The sequence below is a fragment of the Toxoplasma gondii genome, chromosome III (genome assembly GCF_000006565.2).
Source record: "Toxoplasma gondii ME49 chromosome III, whole genome shotgun sequence".
NCBI classification, from domain to species: domain Eukaryota; phylum Apicomplexa; class Conoidasida; order Eucoccidiorida; family Sarcocystidae; genus Toxoplasma; species Toxoplasma gondii.
The window spans coordinates 724,465-744,066 of NC_031470.1; the positions used below are offsets into that span (position 1 = coordinate 724,465).

The 19,602-nt window shown below is 52.1% G+C and overlaps 3 protein-coding genes across 3 annotated transcripts; 1 reads left to right on the forward strand and 2 right to left on the reverse strand.

The window, feature by feature from the left end:
- Nucleotides 1-1,595: 1,595 nt before the first annotated feature.
- On the reverse strand, nucleotides 1,596-6,110 carry TGME49_253080 (hypothetical protein). Its single transcript, XM_002369334.2, has 5 exons — nucleotides 5,332-6,110; nucleotides 4,456-4,560; nucleotides 3,804-4,054; nucleotides 3,222-3,330; nucleotides 1,596-2,420 (listed from the first exon to the last, which is right to left on the reverse strand). The coding sequence occupies exons 1-5, from the start codon at nucleotides 5,516-5,518 to the stop codon at nucleotides 2,236-2,238; spliced, it is 837 nt and encodes a 278-aa protein (XP_002369375.1). The 5' UTR covers nucleotides 5,519-6,110; the 3' UTR covers nucleotides 1,596-2,235.
- Nucleotides 1,740-15,035, forward strand: TGME49_253090 (DEAD/DEAH box helicase domain-containing protein). Its single transcript, XM_018780996.1, has 11 exons — nucleotides 1,740-7,618; nucleotides 8,456-8,557; nucleotides 9,324-9,414; nucleotides 10,053-10,186; nucleotides 10,640-10,701; nucleotides 11,542-11,681; nucleotides 12,079-12,212; nucleotides 12,727-12,852; nucleotides 13,186-13,332; nucleotides 13,703-13,884; nucleotides 14,438-15,035. The coding sequence occupies exons 1-11, from the start codon at nucleotides 5,504-5,506 to the stop codon at nucleotides 14,532-14,534; spliced, it is 3,330 nt and encodes a 1,109-aa protein (XP_018638194.1). The 5' UTR covers nucleotides 1,740-5,503; the 3' UTR covers nucleotides 14,535-15,035.
- A 167-nt stretch (nucleotides 15,036-15,202) lies between these two features.
- Nucleotides 15,203-18,744, reverse strand: TGME49_253100 (hypothetical protein). The gene has a single exon (XM_002369336.2). The coding sequence runs from the start codon at nucleotides 17,795-17,797 to the stop codon at nucleotides 16,238-16,240; it is 1,560 nt and encodes a 519-aa protein (XP_002369377.1). The 5' UTR covers nucleotides 17,798-18,744; the 3' UTR covers nucleotides 15,203-16,237.
- Nucleotides 18,745-19,602: the final 858 nt, after the last annotated feature.

Consider the following 19,602-nt stretch of genomic DNA (forward strand, 5'->3'; position numbering starts at 1 on the left):
TCGCCGTCCGCTATCGGGCGGCTCATCAGCATTCGGGCGGGACCGCTGAATTTACCGGAAGCTGAGAAGGAAAAGCCGAGAGGAAAAGGCGGCGTCTGAGGGTTTCTGGAATCGACTGCTTGCGTTCTGTGTGTTCAACGCAAAGGCATCCCAGAAGCGGCCTGCAAACAGACAAAGTGATGAAGGTTGCTGTCACAAAGGCAAAGTGGTGATCGTTCTCGCGTCACAAACTGCGTGCGCCTCTCGAGTTCCTGTTGAGACGTGTTAGTGGTGTATGACAGCACAATGAAAAGAAAAAGAGCCGTGAACATCAACACAGGCATCCATGAAGTATCCGTAGCGGTCACGGGTAAGAATGCAAAACCGTAAAATCCGCCGTTGTGTCACAGGGCAAACCTCGACGACAATTTCCTTCTCCGAGGTGCTTGTTTCCTGAGTCGCTTCAACGACAAACAAAGCGATGATAGGGATCCACAATTTGTGTGTACCCCTCGCATTCCAAATAATCCTTTGGGTCAAGTCCGCCTTCCTCAGGGACGAACTGTGCTCCAAGGAGGTGTCTACGTAACTCATGAATCAAGACGCTAGGTTATAACCATCATATGTAGAACCAACTGAGAAATGAGACAAACATCGAAAGTTTGAACGAGCACACAATTCTGGCCTGCCACTCTGTTCGTGTGCGTTTCGGAAGTCTTTCTTCACAACACGTTTCGTTCTGTTGCGTTATAAAAGGAAAACAGGCTGAGATTCAACATGTGACTCTACGAGCCGAAGCCCCCTAGATTTCCGGATGTGCGCATCCCGTTTGCAAGACGAGGACGCCTGCTTTCACGTGAAATAATCTCCTAGGGCCTGTCGAGCTACTCGTAGAGTCGAGCCTGTAGGAGGGTCGAAACCGACGCCTTTCTCCTGTTAAATCTCTTCGTATGTATATGCGTGCACTCGTGTGTATGCATAGGTACATACAGACAGAACTCGGTACCACTGTGCCCACACTTACCGACAAATTCGACTCGCTTCCGGTTTCTTGTTTGCGCCATTCTGTCGCTATTTCCCTACTGTTTCACTTGCTAGCCACGAAAAGATGCACGTGGAATCTCGGTTCAGCAAATGTATGCGTCCCCTCTCTTTTGCAGCCTTCCTGATTTCTGAGTCTCCTCAGTCCAGTTAAGGGAGCGCGACTGACAAGCGCGGAGTCGACGCTGGACGTGGAAGGTTTTTGTGTTCGTCCACCACACACTGAAGTCTCGCTATTACATCAATCCGCACGCGATTCGTCGTCTAAATTCGAGAGAAGAAAGCCATCAGAACTTTCCTCTAGGACATAACGTATGTGCGTCATCAACAGCGATTTAGTGTTCCCAGTCTGGACTCTGGGAAACAGAAAGCGCAGCATTGACAGATATCCCCCCTTCCCCCAGTGTGCCTGCAAAGCCGTGCGGAAAGAGGGGTGGCGACGTTCCTGAAGCGAAAGAGAGAACGTCCTAGAGAACTCAGTTCACTGAACGCGGTCAGGTTCTCCGCAACCGTGTGAGGCTTTTCTCCGTCCTGAAAAACATGTTTCTTTTAATGTCTCAATCGCGTTTCCTGGAGCACGGCAGAAACACGAAAGAGCTGTTGCAGTCACTTCCCCTGGGGAAGGTGTAACAGCCTCACAAATCTGGGGCGTCGGTTGGCTTCCGACGAAAGCGATCGCGACAGCGGAAAACGCATAGTATATGAAGGCGAAAGAAAGAGCGGGAAAAGGAGAGACAATTCAAACCAAGAGTGAAAAAACGAAAATTCGCAGTTACCCAGCGGTATCAAAAATCCGCGGTTCTTTCAAAAGGCAAAGCTCGACACCGTCTCATCTGCAACAGCGTCACTCCATTCGGAATCAACAGAAAAAGCACCTGGAAAGGTTCCCGTTTTACACCTTTTTCACATTGCTGTACTGTACTGGTTCGGTATGCCGTTGGCTAGCCCTCCCTCATCTCTTGCCGCCTCTCCACCGAATTATTTTCGAAGAAATCAAGCTTCGCCTTTCGCTAGCGAAACTCCCACAGTCGCCCTTCAAAACGATGCCTACATACACGCGCCTATTCCACTTATGATACATCTACACCCATATATATATATATATATATGAACAGATATGCACACCTAAAAGCGTGTACACGCATGTGTATATAAACAAATGTAAATGCATGTATATATGTATGCACTTGACTTTTGAAGGGAGAGACACATGTACTATCTTCGTCCGTATCCATGGGAAGGAGAAAGCGAAGATGACGGTTTTTGCGCAGGGCCGTGGGAGGCTGCAGGGCCCCGAAGGCCTGGCGGAGGAGCCTCGAGAGGGTCGGGGAGTTGCTGACCGAAAAATTTGATTTTGACGAAGGAGCTGCAACAGTCTGCCTCGTGGAACAGAAGCTCGCCTGATAAACGCCGGAACCAAGCAGAAAATGAGCGGTTTTTTGCCTCAAAGCGGTCGGCTTCCGCAACGTGAGTCAGAAGGGATAGGGCCGGTTACACAAAGTCAAATCTCTGGAGCAACCAATCGGATGCTGCCTGTGTCACGACAGCAGCTTAGGCAACGCATGCGCAGAGAATCCGAGCATCGGCTGGAGACCACAACTGAACCGACAAACAAAGACACGACCTCCGAAACCAAACGTCGCAGACAATTCGCGCCCTCCCATTCCTCAGGTAGACCCCCACACAGGCCTATGCCAATGCACGCAGATAAAACATCTGTAAACATATGCATTTGTACATCTGTTTGGGCGGACATGTATGCATGATCAAACAGAGAGCCAGCTTAGACCATATATATATATATATATATATGCGTGCATGTATATACATGCATATATACGTATATGTGCATATATGCATATGTTATACAAAAGAGGTCTTCTGCCTGCATTTATAAATGGTTCTAGCAACCCTGCAGGTATTGACACCGCGCTGAAGGTTGCGTTTTTTATCCGCATATGTTAATGACAGACGCAAAATGCCTATCATCTTCAGTTGGAGGAGACGTGAAGCGAAAGCAGGCGAGCAGACGCGCGTGCGTAGACCCGCCTTCATGCCCACAAGTCTGTCGAACAAAGATCTCCCGAAAAACGGAAATCTTTCGCTGCTGTCAACGGCCAACCGTGGAGGGACAGAGACAAGAGAAGCCTCCTTGGTTTTTATCATCATTTGCACCTGCTTCTTCCTCTCGGAAAACTCACCTGCGGACGTGACTGGCCTCACTGCATGCACTCGCAGCATCGGTACGGCTTGACCCAAGGTCGACATCTGTCCATACACCCGAACGTAGTTGTTCACGCGGATGGTCGACTGCGGAGTGTACGCAAAAGAAAGGAAAGAGGACAAAGCAACAGAATGAACACCGAAGCCATAGGCACACTTGCATCGCCAGACGCTCTCGACTTGTTTCGTTCTTCCTCTTCCTTGTGTTTTTTTCTCGGAACACCGGCCGGGGGCGTCGCTGCCCTTTCGCCAGTTTCCCTCGGCGCTTTCTACTTTCGCAGGCTCCTTCGCTTCTTGCTTTGTCAGGTCTCCCGCTTCCGCATGTGCTTCATATCTCCTCCTTCAAACGGCGTAAATATATATGAGAGAAAAAAAGAGTTTCTGCGCCCACGACTGATTTCGCGTCCAACACACCCTGGCGCTGGGCGACGACTTGGTTTTTCAGCTCCCAGCTAACGAGCTCGACGTTGACAGGAACGCCTGCGCCAGCGCCAGCGCCTGCGCGTCTCGGACACCGGCGCGTTCTTTCTTCGAAGCGCGAACGAGGAAGAACCGTTTACCTCCACGCGCTTTTGCTTGTAGGGCGTAATATCGTCGCCGAGCAGCCACTCGCAGTCAACGACGCCGGTGCCGTCCTCGAGCTCGAAGCAGGCGCGACCTGCAGCGTAGTCGACGGAACCGTCGGCGAGGTGTCCAGACACCCGCGAGACTCGGCCGATGATCCGCAGCAGGTGCAGCGGCGGCGCAGGCGGCGGCGCGAGGGAAATCGCCGAGTCGTCTGGCTTCTCTGCGAACGCATTCATCACCGCGCCTGCGACAAAACAAGAAGAAACGCAGCACGAACGCGAGGTCGGAGAGGAGCGCGACGAAAGAAGAAGGACGGTGAGGGGAAGCAGCGCCACGAGAGGCGAGGAGAGGAGGGAAACAGAGAAGAGAGGAGAAAGAGGCAACGAGGGAGAGGAAGATGAAAGAGAAGAACGAGGGGACGGCGAGGAGAGACATACAGAGGAGAGACATACAGAGGAGAGACATACAGAGGACAGACATACAGAGGACAGACACACAGAGGACGACGCGAAGAGAGGCGGCCGGAGGAATGCGGCAGGGAGGGAACGAGCTTGGAAGCGACGGCGCAGAGCGAAACAAAGAAAACACACGATCAGTGTAGAAAGGAAAAAGAAAAAAGGCGGTTCCAACTGAAAGGAAACTCACCGATTTTGACGGGCATGAATGTATTCTGTTGGTGGCCGGACATCGCACCAACCTGCGTAGCTCCCGCCCCTGCATGCATCAAGAATCCGCCGCCATCGAAGTCACCTGAAAAAAACGCAGGGAGACAGAAAAACGGTTTCTTCACAAGAAACAACAAGCTCTCTCTCAAAGGGATGAGGATCTGTGTGGCAAGAGACGAGAGGCGACACCGGAAGCCGAGCGATAACGTCGTTTCTCTCCTTCCCTCCATTCCTCCTCCACTGAACGTCCTTTGCCCATCCTGCCAAGGTAAACACTCCATCTTTATTCTCAAATATACACGCACGCCAACATGCATGTCTACATACACGTATACACACGCATATATATATATATATATATACTTAAATATATATATATATACTTAAATATATATATATATGCGTATACTGGTACATATATATATATATATATATATATATATATATGAGCACACAGAGTCGTGGGTTTCATGTTTTTAGGGTGAGGGAAGACGAAGCGTGAAAGGACTTGATTCCCCGTCCGTCTGCCTCGTCTGCAGTTCCACGCGGAAGTGGACTGGATTCGAGGAAGCTCCGTTGCATGCGTAGCATATCCATTGCACAGACTGCAGATGCGTTTGTGTTGCCGGCAGGATGTGTGCCCCCGAACGAAGGTTCCCCAACATCGTCGAATGCACAGAGGATAACAAACAGCTCGGACGACAAGAGAAAACTCGCATGCGAATGGAGCGCATGGAGAGAAGCGTCGATGACGATGCCTGTGGAGTGTCCATGCGGCAAATAAATGTGCATGCGTCAAGGCCTTCTCGAGAGCAAGTCGCTCAGGAAGTCCGTCGAAAGACGCTCCCCCATTTACCTGCTCCAAACATCGCTCCGGTCGGATCTGCACTGGCGAGGAAGCCGCCATCGCCTTGTGGAAATCCTCCCCCGAACGCATCCAAGCCAGGTGCTCCTCCAAACGGCGCCTGGTCGGCAAAATCTCCTCCCAGGCCTCCGCCGAACTGGCGCGCGCCCTCCGGACCGGGATCATGGCCGAAATCCATCGGGACCGGGTGGAAACGCTGAGGAATGCCGGGGAAAGAAGTCAAACGGCGTCACTGGGGTGTCGACACCCACACCCGCGGAGGCCGCGGATCGGTCGCTCGGCGCCGGCTACGAGAGACCCGCGAGGAAAGGTTCCTGCGCGACTGGGCAAGGAAGAGTTCCGTTCCGGGGTTTGCGGCACCGCGGCAACTTCAAGATCGGCGGCGCCGGGACGAAGAAGACTCCGTGACAGCCGAAAAAAAAGCTTCTGTTTTCCGTCTGCTGCAAGACACTCGCGAGGCAGACCGGTGTGGAGTCGCGAGGAGGGCGGAAACGCAGCGGCTGCCGCGGAAGGGAGCGAGGAGAAATGGAGGTGGAAGCGGAGACAAGACGAAAAGGAAAAAGAAATCTGCGGAATCTCGAGAGTCCTCAATGTGAAAAACCTGGGGAAGCAGCCACCTGCCAAAAGTCTGGGAGACAGTGTGCGCTGGAAACTCGGCAGAGAAAAGAGCGGCAAAGAAACACGAAGGGACCGAATTCGCGCGAAATGTCAGAGTTCCCTGAAACGATGTCCACCTGAAACTCGCGCGGAAATGGCGAACGTCCAGGCGCGAAAGTGTCTTGTTTTTTCGCACTCCTTCGCCAGACAACCTGGTTACGGTCTTGCGTGCAGCCTTTCTCCCTCTCTGCATGCATTTTTATTCACTCAACGCGAAGATAGCGCCGCGGAGCAGCTTCGCTGTCGCTTCACCGTCTCGCCTCAAAATCGATTCTCCATCCCCTTTTTCGGCTTTGCTTTAGACTGCGAAAGAGGTTTTCTGTCGCTTCGTACTTGCGTTCTTCAGTGGACTCACTTCTTCGCTCCTCTTCTTTTCGTATTGTTCCTCCCAGCCTCGACTCCTTTCTCCAACGGTCGTGGATCTCTGGCGCGAAGCTGCGCAGACCCACTGAGCAATCGAGCGCGAGAAGAGTCTGTTTCTCTTTTAGCCTCGGCTCGCTTTCCACAAGCCTCCAGGGCAGTCCGAACCGAGCCAGGCGCCAACGTCCCCGCCCCCGCGTCGCCGGACTCCCAGGACCCCACACAAGTCGATGGAAACAGCGAAAGTTTTTTCCTCTTTTCTCGGCCTGTAGCCTTTTCGGTTCACCACCAAAGTTCCGCAACCGTCTCGACACCCGAACGGCGACGGAACCCCCGTTCAACGAGTCATCGGAAGGCCTTCGTTTTTTTTAGGCCTCTGTCCTCTCCGGCTTGTCCACCTTTCTCTTTTCCAAGTGTCTCCAAAAGTTGTCCTTCTTCCGCTCTTCCGGTGTCGGTCCCTCTCCCCCGCTCCCTTTCCCCTCACTTTCTCGCGCAGGCGACTGTCCAGATGCCGCCGTCTGCAGACGTCCTCTCTGTTCTCCTGCGAGGCACCCGCCTCAACAGGAGACACAATCCCTCTTCTTCCTCCTCTTCTTCCTCCTCTTCTTCCTCCGCTTCTTCCTCTTCTTCTTCCCCGGCTGTTTCTCGCTTCCGTGTCTCTACACCGGTGTTTCACTTGCCTTCTCGGCGAAGAGCGACTTCGGAGAAGGCTGCTTCGGAGTCCTCTGTGGAGCCTGTGGACTTCTTCGCGGCGTACGACGACTCGCCGTCTCGAGCGTCCTCTCGCGAGACCGGCGAGCGCCGCAGGTCGGACGAGGCGCCTGGCTTGCGAGCGCAGGCCGGCGGCGCGCTCGATGGCGCGGCGAGCGACGTGGACTCGGCTTCTTCCGCGAAGAGACGCGGCGCATGCGACCGTTCGCAGACGACAGCAGCCGCTTCCCTGCGGCGGAGGAACCGCATCTACGTGAAGGCCGGCGCGGACGTCCTCGTTCCTCCCCCGTTCTCGTCCTTCTCGGATTCGCTCTCGTCTTTCCCCGCTGAGGAGAAGAAGCAGAGCGCGCGCGAGAGAGTGCGAAGAGGGAGACGAGGAGACAAAGCGGAGAACGACGGGAGAGACGCGGCGACGGAGCGAGGTGCCGAGGAAGAGGAGGAGAGAGACGAGCCTGTCGGAGGCAAGGGCGTCCGACGTGGACTGCCTACCTGGCTACTGCAGCGACTGAAGACGCGAGGCATTGAGCAGCCAACGCCGATTCAGATGCAGGTGTGGAGCTCGCAGAAGAAGAAGCGCGGAACGCGGAGGCAGGCGCGGAGGCGAGAGAGGAGGAAAAGCGAGAAGCAAGAGGGAGGGAGTGCGAAGGAGCGAGACGGCTGAAAGAGGAGGACAAAGAAAGGAAAAAGAAGAAGGGGAAAAAGAAGAAGAGGAGAAGAATCGGAGGAAGGGCGCGCGAAAGAGCAGCCGAGGGGGGAGAGGCGGATGAGGAAACGGCGGGAGAAGGAAGCGATGAACAGAGAGAGGAAGGAGAGAGGAGAAATAGTGCGAGAACGGAGAGAAAAAGAAGAGGAAGGAAAAGAAGAGACCCGCATGCGAAACAGAACGTTTGAACGGTGGCGGAAGACGAGTTGAAGAGGCAGAGAGAGAATGCGTGCATGCAAGGAGACACCTCAGAACGGTGGAGGTCGTTCTTCTTCTTCTTCTCCGTCTCTCCTTTTGCTCGAGAAAGGGGAAGAAGGCATCAGACTGTGAAGTGGAGAGGACGACGAGTTCCTTCTCACAAGAGAAATGTGGAGGCGGGGAAAGGTCTGAACATGAATGAAGCAATGGAGGCTGAGAACGCGGCTTCGAGCCTCGGAAAAAAGAGAGAGAACGGAAGGCTTTCCAAGTCTGCCACAGTTCACGTGGAGGGAGGATCTTGCTGGGTACTGGTGTTCGTGACATCAGACGCACGAGAAAAAAAAAGACTTGATTGTCTTCTTCTTCTCTTTCTCTGTGGTGCCTCTTTCAACGCGCGCTTCTCTGTCCGCGCAGGTCGCCTCCTCCGCCTCGCGGGATAAATCTGCTTTTTCCTCTTTTTTTTCCTCTTTTTTCCTCTTTTCTCAGGCCATTCCGCTGCTGCTCGGAGGCCAGCACCTCCTCGCCACGGCTCCGACCGGTTCGGGGAAAACCTTCGCGTTTCTCCTTCCTCTCCTCGCTCTGCTGAAAGTAGGTTGACCTTTGCTCGCGGGTGGTTGCAGTCGAAAGAGCTGTGGACTTCCTCCTTCCGCTTTCATAGAAAAATGCGTCGCCTTCGGGCCACCGGGGCTGCTGCGGCGAGATCGAGAGAAAACGAGAAGAACGCCGCTGTGAAACAAACATGGAAACTCAATCTCTCCAACACGAAACAGCCTGGCACACAAGAACCACTTCATGCTCTGTATCTACACCTATATATATATATATATATTTATTTATTTATTTATTTTCAGGTGCATGCATGGCTCGGTGTCTATGTATGTGTTTGCGTATGCTTCTATATGTGTAGATGTGTTTGCATATATATATATATATATATATATATATATATGTATATATATATGTATATATATATATATGTATATATATATATATGTATATATATATATGTATATATATATATATATATAATGTATTTTCGTGTGAAGCACGAGTCAGAGTGAGACTGCGTGAAGCGTTCTCTTCGTTCTTTTGCACTGGATGTGTGTCGGCTTTTCTTCGGTTTCCTGGACAGAACTGAATTTCTCAATACGAATGGATCGCTGTCGAGTCGAGCGTGAGTTTGCGGTGTTTCCTTCCCCGTAGTGTTTGGTCTTTGCGGGTATTTGCATTGTTAGCTTTCGGGTGAGATGTTTCTGGGCCAGCCCCCCTTGCGCAGCCGAGACTCCTCGCAGCTTCGAGTGTCGTCGAAAACGGGGAGTTGGAAGTTGTGGGCGAGTTGCTTTTACTTTTTCAGAAACCAGGAAAAGAATTTGCCCGCCTGTTGGTCGTCTGCCCGTCGCGAGAATTAGCCAAGCAGACTCAGCGCGAATTCGACAGTCTCGCAGGTGAGGCAAACCTCTTGGTGGACTGCAGACATCAGTGATTTTTCAGACTCTCCGCTGGTCTTTCCTCGATTCCTTTCACTCCCTGTTCTCTCCGGCCGTCGATCTACTGTTGCTCATATTCACCTCTCCCCAGCACTGACTGCGGAGTCGCCTGCAGCCAGGGGATGCACCTCGCGTCGACCTCGATGTGGATCTCCGCAGTCGTTTTCGCTGCGGAGCCTCGCCATTTCCTGGGGCGCGCCAACGGCCTCTTCAACGGCTATATCGAGCTGTGCCTAGACACGCATGTTGCGTTTCGACCTCGCTGTCTGACTTTGCCCGCTGGCTCTGGTCCTTCAGAAAGACCGGCGACAGTGTGTAGAAGGTAGCTTGGACGACCGAGAGGCAGTGAACGAGGGATGTGCCTGCATACCTGGCGAGAAGCAAGGTGGGTGACAAAGTCTTCTCCTGTCCCTCGTATCCCTTTTATCAACTCCCTGACGCCCCCGGATCGCGTTCTCGATCGTCTGCGTCGTCTGTTCATCTCCGCTTTCTCGAGGTGTAAGTACGCCTCGACGCTCTGCTTCATGCACCTCTTGTGAAGCTGAATGCAAGCGCGGAACATGCTCAGAAATGTCCTTCTTTTTCCTCCCGTGCAGGGGCTCGAGGGTTCCGCTGTCGGCTTTTAGACGAGCAAAAGCAGAGCGTCGACCAGGCAGCTTCTCAAGCGAAACGCGTGGACGCCGTTGTCACGACTCCTCTTCGTCTTGTGCAATTCCTCCGAGACGGCCGAGTGAGTCTTTGCAAAGGCATGAAAAACATTTTCGACTTTTCAGGCGGTTTCTTGTCCTATCGCTGGCGCAGAGGCCGGCTTAAACCCCCCTCGAGAATAACGGAACAGTCTCTCTCATCCCAGCTTCCTTCCCTCGATTTTTGTGTTCCTCGTACCCTTCGTTCGCCATGTTTTCCTCCTCTTTCGCCACATCTACAAGAATCGTCGGCTTTCTCCTCTTGGCTTCCTAAAGCTCTTCTGCCTTCTGAGTTCTTGCGTCACCACTTTCTCCGTGTCTTTTTCTCTTCCTCAAAGAACGCCTAGCTCATTATAGATATACTGCCTGTATGCATGTAGATAGGTCGGTAGAGATGGAGGCGATGCCGAAAGGTGGTGTCGCCAGGAGGGCCTGTTTGGAGTAGACTGCGTTTCTGCTGCATTTTGTTCTGCGTATTTCTTTGCGCGTTTTCGCAGGTTTCCCTCGCTCAGTGTCGCCACATAGTTCTCGATGAAGCCGACAAGTTGCTCGACCTCGGGCAAGTCTGTTTTTTCGACTTCCATTCAAAACACTCCCCCTGGCGTCAGAGGACTGCATCTCCGTGCCTGTGGATTGTCTGAGAGATCTGCTAGACAGGCTTCACGAAAATGCACAGCCTCACGGAATCGTGTCTCGTTTCCAGAAGGAAGCGCTGCGTTTCTTGGTGAAGGCGAGGCTCAAAAAGTTCTCCAGTCAGCGATTCCTGTGAATTAAGCAGACGCTTCTATCTCAATGCATTGGACGCTCCTCTACGGAGTGTTCACCTCGTTTCCCTTTCGAGGAAGGAGAAACGCTTCGTCAACTGTATTCTGGAAATAAGATCGGTTCTGTGATGCTCACTTCCCCACTCTTCCCAATGCACTCTCTCTGACCCTCTGTACGGGTATGCATATATATATATATATATATAGATAGATAGATAGATAGATGTACATATATAGATAGATAGTTCTATGGATAGATATAGAGATAGATATAAAGATATAAATATACATATATAAGCGTTGATTGAGAGGTATACGTAGAGAAGGAGAGATACAGATAGATCGATATGGATAGATATAGATCGGAATAGTTGATTGGATAGAGAGAGCGATGGCGCTGCAGGTGGTGTTACTGAATGTTGCCACACATGCCAAAGAAGGATTACACATCAGTTGGTGTTTATAGTAGAACTGGAAGCTTTCCATATCCCGATCTTCCCTGCCTAACAAACTAAATGTATAAAAACACAAACACAGATATGTGTGTCCGTTTGCACCGTGCATTTCTGTATGCTGGCGTTGATTGTGCCTCCTGATGAATCGATTTCCACTCTCTCAATTCTGTCTGTCTTCAGCTTCGCGCCTCAGCTGGATGAGATCCTCGCAGGATGCACCTTTCCGAGCCTGCAGGTGTCTCTTTTCTCCGCTACTCTCCCGCCGGACGTCCTTCGCCTCGCGGACTCTCTTCTTCACAACCCCGTTCACATTTCAATTGGTAATTGTTTTTCACTGCATGCGTTTGTTTCCATGCTTGTATTTTTTCTGGTAACCGAGAGACGGATGGAGGTGTTCTTTCATTTTGTGGTGGCCGGCGGAGTCGTGATTGAACTCGAAATAGTAGAGCGTCTTTGCCATTCGGGATGACAGGTGACGCGGACCTCAGCTCGCGAGAGATACCGCGGCCGTGCGGTATCGTCTAGCACAGATGTCGTCACGAGGTTTTCTACCACTAGGTGATCATCCGTGTACGTGGCTAGGCGGCAGTGTTTGCGCCTCTTTCTTCTCCTCGTAGACATTTGTCTGAAGACATTTCGAGATCTCGATATCATCTGTGTTTTTTCTTTCTTTCCCTTGTGAGTCATTCATTCGAGTACATTTCTGTTTTTCTGCAGGTTCCCCAAATGCGGCGGCGACTTCGATTGAACAAGAGTTGCTCTTTTGTACCAACGAGGAGGGCAAACTTCTCGCGCTCCGAACTCTCCACCTGACGGGCAAGTTCGTGCCTCCCGTCCTGATTTTTGTGCAGGTAAATCTCAAGGAAAATTCTGAAAGAGCACTTCATCCGCGCTTTTGTTTGTTTACCACTACACGTTCAATTCTCGCATTTTTACCAGGCGTGTTGTGGTGGCTGACGCGGAAGTCTCTGTCGTCTCGCGAGAGCGTAGACTCTTCTCGTCGACGTAGTAGATTCCCACCTGTGCTTCCGTCGCGCGTTCACTCAAAACAACAGAGTTTTTCCAAATCTTGTCTCTTCACCTGCTGGGAGCGAGAAGCCTTTCGCTGGGGGTGGCAGGGGTCCTGCAAGCGCGGTACGGTGAACGCGTTTCGCAAGACAGCCTAGGAAAGCCATGATCAAAGGCAGTCGAAGCACACGAGGTCGGCTGTAGCAAGTGGAACGAGATAGTACACCAGTGCGGCGATCGATGCATTCCTGTGGGCGGACTGGCTGTGGCAAACGAGACTACAAGAGCTGCGGAGGTCGCCGAAGTTGCGGTTAGGATGCTCGCCTCCTGCCTGCTCTTTTGTGGGTGGTTGTGCAGAGCAAGGAGCGCGCGAAGCAACTGTACTGCGAGTTGGTGTACGACGGCATCTTTGTCGAGTGCATTCACGCCGACAAAACGAAAAAGCAGCGAGATGACACGGTCGAGGCGTTTCGCCGCGGGCAGGTGAGTGTCGTCTAGAAAGGAAAACAGTGCGTGTGTCGCTGCCTGCAGTTAGTCACAGCACAGAGTGTACAGAGACTGTTTGGGATTGAGTTTCCTGTACCTGGTCAAGTTGCAGCCAAGGAGACAGGGGACCGTATCGCTTCGTTTCTATGCGTGAATGTCCTGTTCGTGCTGTTCCTCTTGAAGCAAAAGGAAGCAATTGTAAGGAACGCAGCCGTCGGGTGACGGCCTTCGGTGCCGGGAGTGGAAGCAGAAAACGCACACCAAAGCGGAGCTTCGTATTTCGGAAAGTCAGGATCAGTGTCGGTTTTCTGTCCCCTTGTCTGTCTGCAGATCTGGGTGCTGATTTGTACAGACGTCATGGCCAGAGGTGTGGATTTCAAGAACGTGGAGCTCGTGATCAACTATGACTTTCCTCAGTCTGCCGCGGTGTACATACACCGCATCGGACGCACAGGCCGAGCAGGCAGACAAGGCCGGGTGAGCATTCTCGTGTCTGTTTTCCGCGTTTCGCTCCTCGTGTGAAAGTCTTTTCTTTGGAAGACCCATCTCCAGAGAACCTTTCACCGCTCCAGGAATTCAAGTGTCTCTTCGCGTCTTCGTTGCGTGCACTCATCGAGTGCCTTCAATCGTCTCTGCCTCCGTGACTCTAAACGCTCAGTAGTCGAGGGGTACATGTCCATTTCTTGCAGGAGTAGGTCTGCGCCCATCAGCTTCGCTTATCGCTCCGTTTTCTCGAGGCGCAGGATTGATTCTTCTTCCTTCACAGAAGAGCGCGACGCGTGTGTCTTCTCGCAGGCGTGAACCGACCTCCACGCCCATGAAACCATTTGGTTCTGTGTGTTTCCAGGCAATCACCTTTTACACGACGGCCGATATTCCGAATTTGCGGAGTGTGGTGGGCGTGATGCAACAGACGTCGACTTGCGAGGTCCCGGAGTGGCTGCAAAAGGTGACAAAGATGACAGCGAAGCAGAAACGCGATCTGCAGAGACGCGCGCCAGAGCGAAAGCCGATTCTCACCACCCCCGCGTAAGTCAGCTGTCCACGCCGAAAAGGAAAAAAGGTGAAAAGGCGCTGCCCCTGAGGTCTCCAGTTGTCCACGAGACTCCGAACGAGTAAGACACAGAAAATTAACAGATACAGTCAACCAGGCACCAAACGTTCTGTTCTTGTGCCGTCGATCCTTTATTTCCTTCTACTCTCTAGTGTCTCTTATTGCACACATGCACGTCCGAAATACACACTGATGTAAGTCAGTAAATGCATGCATTGGTAACGGCCTGTACATATATATATTTATATACGTATATGTACATCTCGTTTTGTAGGAAAGTGCTTTGCATGAGCATCTTCAACCCCGTGCATGCATCGACTTTTGCGTGCGTGTAAATCGGAACTGAATGGTCTTTTTCAACCTCTCTCCAAGTCATAAAAGGACTTCTCTCTAACCCCACTGTACCGCTTCCGGTGCAGGTTGCTCTCACAGGTTCTTGCCTGTGAAAGGAGATTGGGCAGTCCGGGCGTGCTTTGACTGCGTGCATCTGGAATGATTTTTCTTTGGCTGCATGCGTTTCCTCCACAGCATTGATGTGCGGAAGGAGAAGCGGCGTCAGCAGGCAATCGCGACGAGCAAAGAAAAAAAGCGAAGACGTGAAGCAGCGGAGGCGGCTGCGAAGTGATGGCACGCGACTCCGTTTTTCCTCCGGAACTTTTCTCATATTTCTCGTCCATTTTCCTTTTTCGGAAGCCTGTGCTGTCTCTGCGTGCATGTTTGACGTTTCGCGTTTGCCGGAAGAACACTAGGAGGGCCGCAACTGATTTCGCAGGAATTTTGTGAAGATCGGAAATCCGACGATTCTGGCCGCAGTCGATGAACGGCAGGAAGCGGAACGTGACGTCAAAGTGCGCAGTCAATGGTGGTACGAAGAGACCTCGTAAATGACGCTAACGCTTTTCAGGACGCGAGAAGTGCAGAAAAATGGGTGCATCCACTATGTTCTAGAGATGCGGGGAGATGGAGCGAGAGATATGGCGTGACAGAAGTGGGCAGAGGAAGGGATACAAGCAGCCAGAAGTAACGGTAGAAAAATATATCGCCGGAGAGACAAAGAGACACAGTCAGGGACATGCGTATAGATGGATATGCGAAGCGATATGGAGACAGAACTAGCGAGATTAAGTGAACGCTACAAGTTGGAGATAGAGATCGAGTGGCAAATGTCTATCAGAACGGATTCCTTGGTATGGAGGTAAGCATGCGTGCAGTCACAGTGGGGGTTTCCTGGAGGAACGCGGGGATATGGGTTGCAAGCACGAACCATAGTGAAAGAGAAGCAAGCTTCTTCAAGATTCTGGATCGAAATGCAAATAACGATTTTAGGCCGAGTGGCACAGAATATGAAAACCTATCGATCGAATCGAGAACCCCCTCTCCAAGGCCTTGTGCTGCTGAACGAGAAATGGGAGCGAGCTGTGGGGTCGCTCTGTCACAGAGTGCAGCCGCCAATCTCGAAATGTGACATGTTTATACGTTTTGCGTCTAGTGCATGCACAATAAAGAGCGAAGTGAAATCCGCAGCCACGGACAAACCATTCGGGGACCAAGATGTCCAAGAAGCCATGAAAAGCCACACTTCACCAAAATTCGCCTGAGTACGAGAAACTCCCCGATGTGAACACTTCGCATCCCTGGCAGGCAGACAGCGATATCTTTCGAGAACAGACGTCAGACTGCTCCACAAAGAAATTCAACTAAAATGTAGAAACATTCTACAGAGAACGTCAACATAAATAAATCAAGCATTCTCCCCGAAAGTCCAACATACACATATCAAGCACTGCGTGCTTTCCCTGTAGTTCGCAAAGGCGAGAAAGGGTTTACGCTTGAGCGTTTCACACTTGACTCTTATACAGGTAAAGAGTCCAGAAAGAAGGCCAGGAGACGATTTCCTCAATGACGTTCAAAAGGAATTGCGAAAGAGGTAGACCCCGTAGGTTGTCCGTCATTGATTATCGCTCTTCCTTCGGTCACTTCGTTTCCATTCTTCTCCGCAGCTCTCCGTAGAACGCCCGATCTCTCTATCGTTTACGTTTTTGCGTACCAGGGGACCTCGTGTCCCTCAAAAAATATATTTTGCTGCATTTCACATTCCTCTGCAATCCGCCTGAATTGCCTCGCTTCCCGAAAGCATGCGCCTGGAGCCTCATCCACGGCCATACGTGGTGCTTCACTTCCGCTTCCTCTTACACGATCCATGATTTTTTAGTAACGCGCATCGTTCACACACTTTCTTTACGGATTTCGATCTCGTTGCTTCTGTGGGCATTTGAACGGCGTGAGGCGCCCGTCCTTCCGACAGGTACCTTCGTGGGCGACGCATCCTCACGCCAATAGCGGGGAGGTTTCTTCGTCTGTATCCGGTCTTTCAGCTTCTTCCGCTAGGGAACTGTGACCCTCGCTTTTACTCACGAGTCGTTCTATGATTCGCTCTCGAGACTGCACTGCATCTGTGTCGCCTTTTCTTCCGACCTTTCTCGGGGTCATCGCGCAGCCGAAAGTCCCTGGTGGCGCCGACGAGAGGCTTTCGTGCAGTTGGTAATACGCGGCAGCTCCCTCGAAGAACCGCGTGAAATTGTACACGTGAAGTGCAAGAGGCAGGTGAATCGATGCCGCGAGCGCCACGGCTGTGTAGGCCAGCAGGTGTGTGGCGACCCGCAGATGGGGGCTGTCTGCAGTGTAGTATGAGTCGAAGTTGATGGCGGAGAAGACAGCGAGGGCAGGGGCACAGAGACAATTGTAGACGATCAAGCGGTTGTTCACGGAGATGATCGAACAGATGCAGTCGTTCCGCCGCCGCGGGATCCGGATTTCCGTCAACGGAACTGTGCAGAGCAGGAGGGACAGTTGGAGGGGAATGAGCGCAGAGACGCCGACAAACGTGAGCACCCAGAAAAGACCTTTCGTGAACGAGTGGAGGTCTTCGGTCAGACGTGGCACAATAATGTGCGGAGACGAAGACGAAGCCTCGGAGAGAAATGAAGGTAATGATTCACCGACACGCGCGTCCGGCAGAGAGCCGCCGGCCGTGGGGTGCCGGACGGGGTCCTCGCGATAATGCGAGTCAGAGACGGAGGCGGTGGAACGGAGAGTAGGGGGCAGAAAATCGACGCCCGGTCGAAAGCTTGAATTTCCTGCAATCACACTCTCCACGGTCGGCTGCAGTCCTGACGTTTGCTGTGTAACGACGGTGCCAGATGAGGAATAGAGCCTCTTCTTGCCAGGGGAGTTCTGTCGAGCTTGAGCTGAGGAACGGAGGTTCCACGCATCCGATGCTACATGTTCATTCGAAGGGGAAGAGAGCCAGCGATGTTCGTGGAAAAAACTCGAGGTGTGGTGCTGCGGGGAACTGGAGGAACCGCGTGATGGGAGTGACAGTATTTTCATTGGAACTTTTGACCGTAGTGAGGTCACCGAAGACGTGCGAAGCTCGACGCCAACTGGGGAGGACACGTTTAACGGATCTGGGGACGATAATTCGAGGAGGGAAGTGCCTGACCACTGGAAGTCGTCATTTTGTGAGGCGTCCGTTGTCGTGTGCGTGAACCGGCCCGAGGGTGTTTCGTCAGAGGGAAACGAGTCAGTGTTTGCAGGGTAGACATGGGGGGACTGATGCCTCACAAAAAGCATCAGTACTCCCGGGTACAAATTGACCAGCAGTGCGGCGATGCCAAAGACTGTCACGAGGTTCGCTTGCCTCACGAGCCGCCGCTCAAAATTCTTGTCGAACGGCGGACAGCAAACTTCACTGGCGACCCAGTCACACAGAGACAAACAGAAGTTCTGACACGTGCGTCGTCGCCACGAAGTCTCGGGAGAAACCGACGTCGAAATGCTCAGGCGCGGCGACTGCCGGCCCGCGGTTGTGGTTACGGAGTTCGACATGCTTCGTCATTCTTTGCCGCGACACAGATCGGTGATCGAGAGCCGCTGGCTCTGAGTCGACGAACCGGCTGTGATTTAGGGAGAGAGCGGAGAAATGGGTTCGAAGGAATTCGTCCTTAAAGCAGAATTTGCTCAAAAACGAGAAACGCTCCGCCCAAGAATGGCCGGGGCGGATCGGCCCACACGCAGCAGACTTTGACGTATGAGAAGACCATGCCAGAGGGAGAGTTCAACACCACAGAAACCACGGGGTCTGAAGGGAGCAACTTTGCAGACGGCAGTGACGGTTGCCTGCTGAAAAAGTGCGCGACATATCCCGACCTACAGACGGCAATCTCCACTGAAGCCTCGTTTGCAACGGATTCCTCTGGTGGGACACGCAGAGCCGCGAGTTGAGGCAAGGAACGCTACAGCAAGACGAACTCGGTAAGCTGCGTTTTTCAGAGTCGTTCGCCCACGGTGATACCTAGTCATTGAAATCGTTTTCGCTTCGACACTGGACTCTCCTTTCTTGCTGGTCTGTTAGATTTGCACTCGACCAGAAAATCGGGACATGTTTGCTAGCTCCTTGTTGGCTTGGCTGGCCAGCGCGTCGCTCACTCATGCAGCAAGACAACAGATGCGCTTCCACTCGATGGAAAACACTATCGTCCCTGCCGCCGAAAACTTCATCGAACTGCTACACCGACACAGGATACAAGGTACCCACAATGGGGGTTCTATGAAAAAATTCGAGCAAATAAGGGTAGCCGACGCCTTCCCACACCAAACAGCATTTTTATTGACTCACTAACTAGCGAAGCACGGATGTGCAAGCGTGACCCTACTGAAGAAACATACTAAACCAAACGCGACAGAGCATTCGGTGCTACGGTTAAGGAGGCGACGCCGACGATGGTCACAAACTCGTCGAGTATAAATCGGAAGGCACCAACCTCCACAATCAAGATTGTTAGTGTATCCGTGTGCCTTCAATAGAGCCACGCGGACGAGACACTTGCCCGTCCGGATCTTATATTGTGTTAGCGCGGCGGGGACCGAGTGTGTCTCGTGTGGCCTGGTGAACTAGAAAAGAATGCAACCAACGAAAAATCGCAGACACAGTCAGCCGGCAGGCATTGATGCTTTTTAGGCGGTGAATTAGTGAGTTGCCTGTTTTGGAGAGGTATACAGAACATATCGGAGTTGCAGCAAAACTTCGCTGTACGGTCGGTGTGTGTGCCCCTCCATTCCGCTGTTAAAGCAGCAGATTCTTACACCTGCCTTTGCTATACACTTCGATTGGAACTTTAAATCGTTACCAAACAAATGTTGTGGCAAAACGGAAGCAAATAATGCGCATACCATCCTCATGTAGTCGTTCTCAGTCGTCCAGATATTTGCTGCATTAGTGTAACGAAGAAACATGCAATCTCGTGTAGGCTGAGAGGTGTGTCCTGTTTCGACAGCTAAGGCAGCCACTCGAGATCGACTGGCGAATATAACTTCTCGTGGATGACGATGAAACAATGATCATAGTCCCTAAGTGACAGCAGAATGACCGTTCGAGAAAACACTGACAACGCACGAAAACCCGCTGAGCGATTATCAGACTACTTATTAACTCTGTCGTCGGTGCAGAGCAACAACGGCGTGAGTCTAGCTGTCAGAGGGAAGTGAAATAAAACTGTATAGTGTCACAGAATACTCCAATACATTAGCGTGGAGTCTGAGTGCATGCAACGCCAAAACTTAAGCATGCAGGTACACACACTTCTCCACCAGAAAAAGGTGTTCAGGAACCACGGGTTCAGCACCTAGATCAA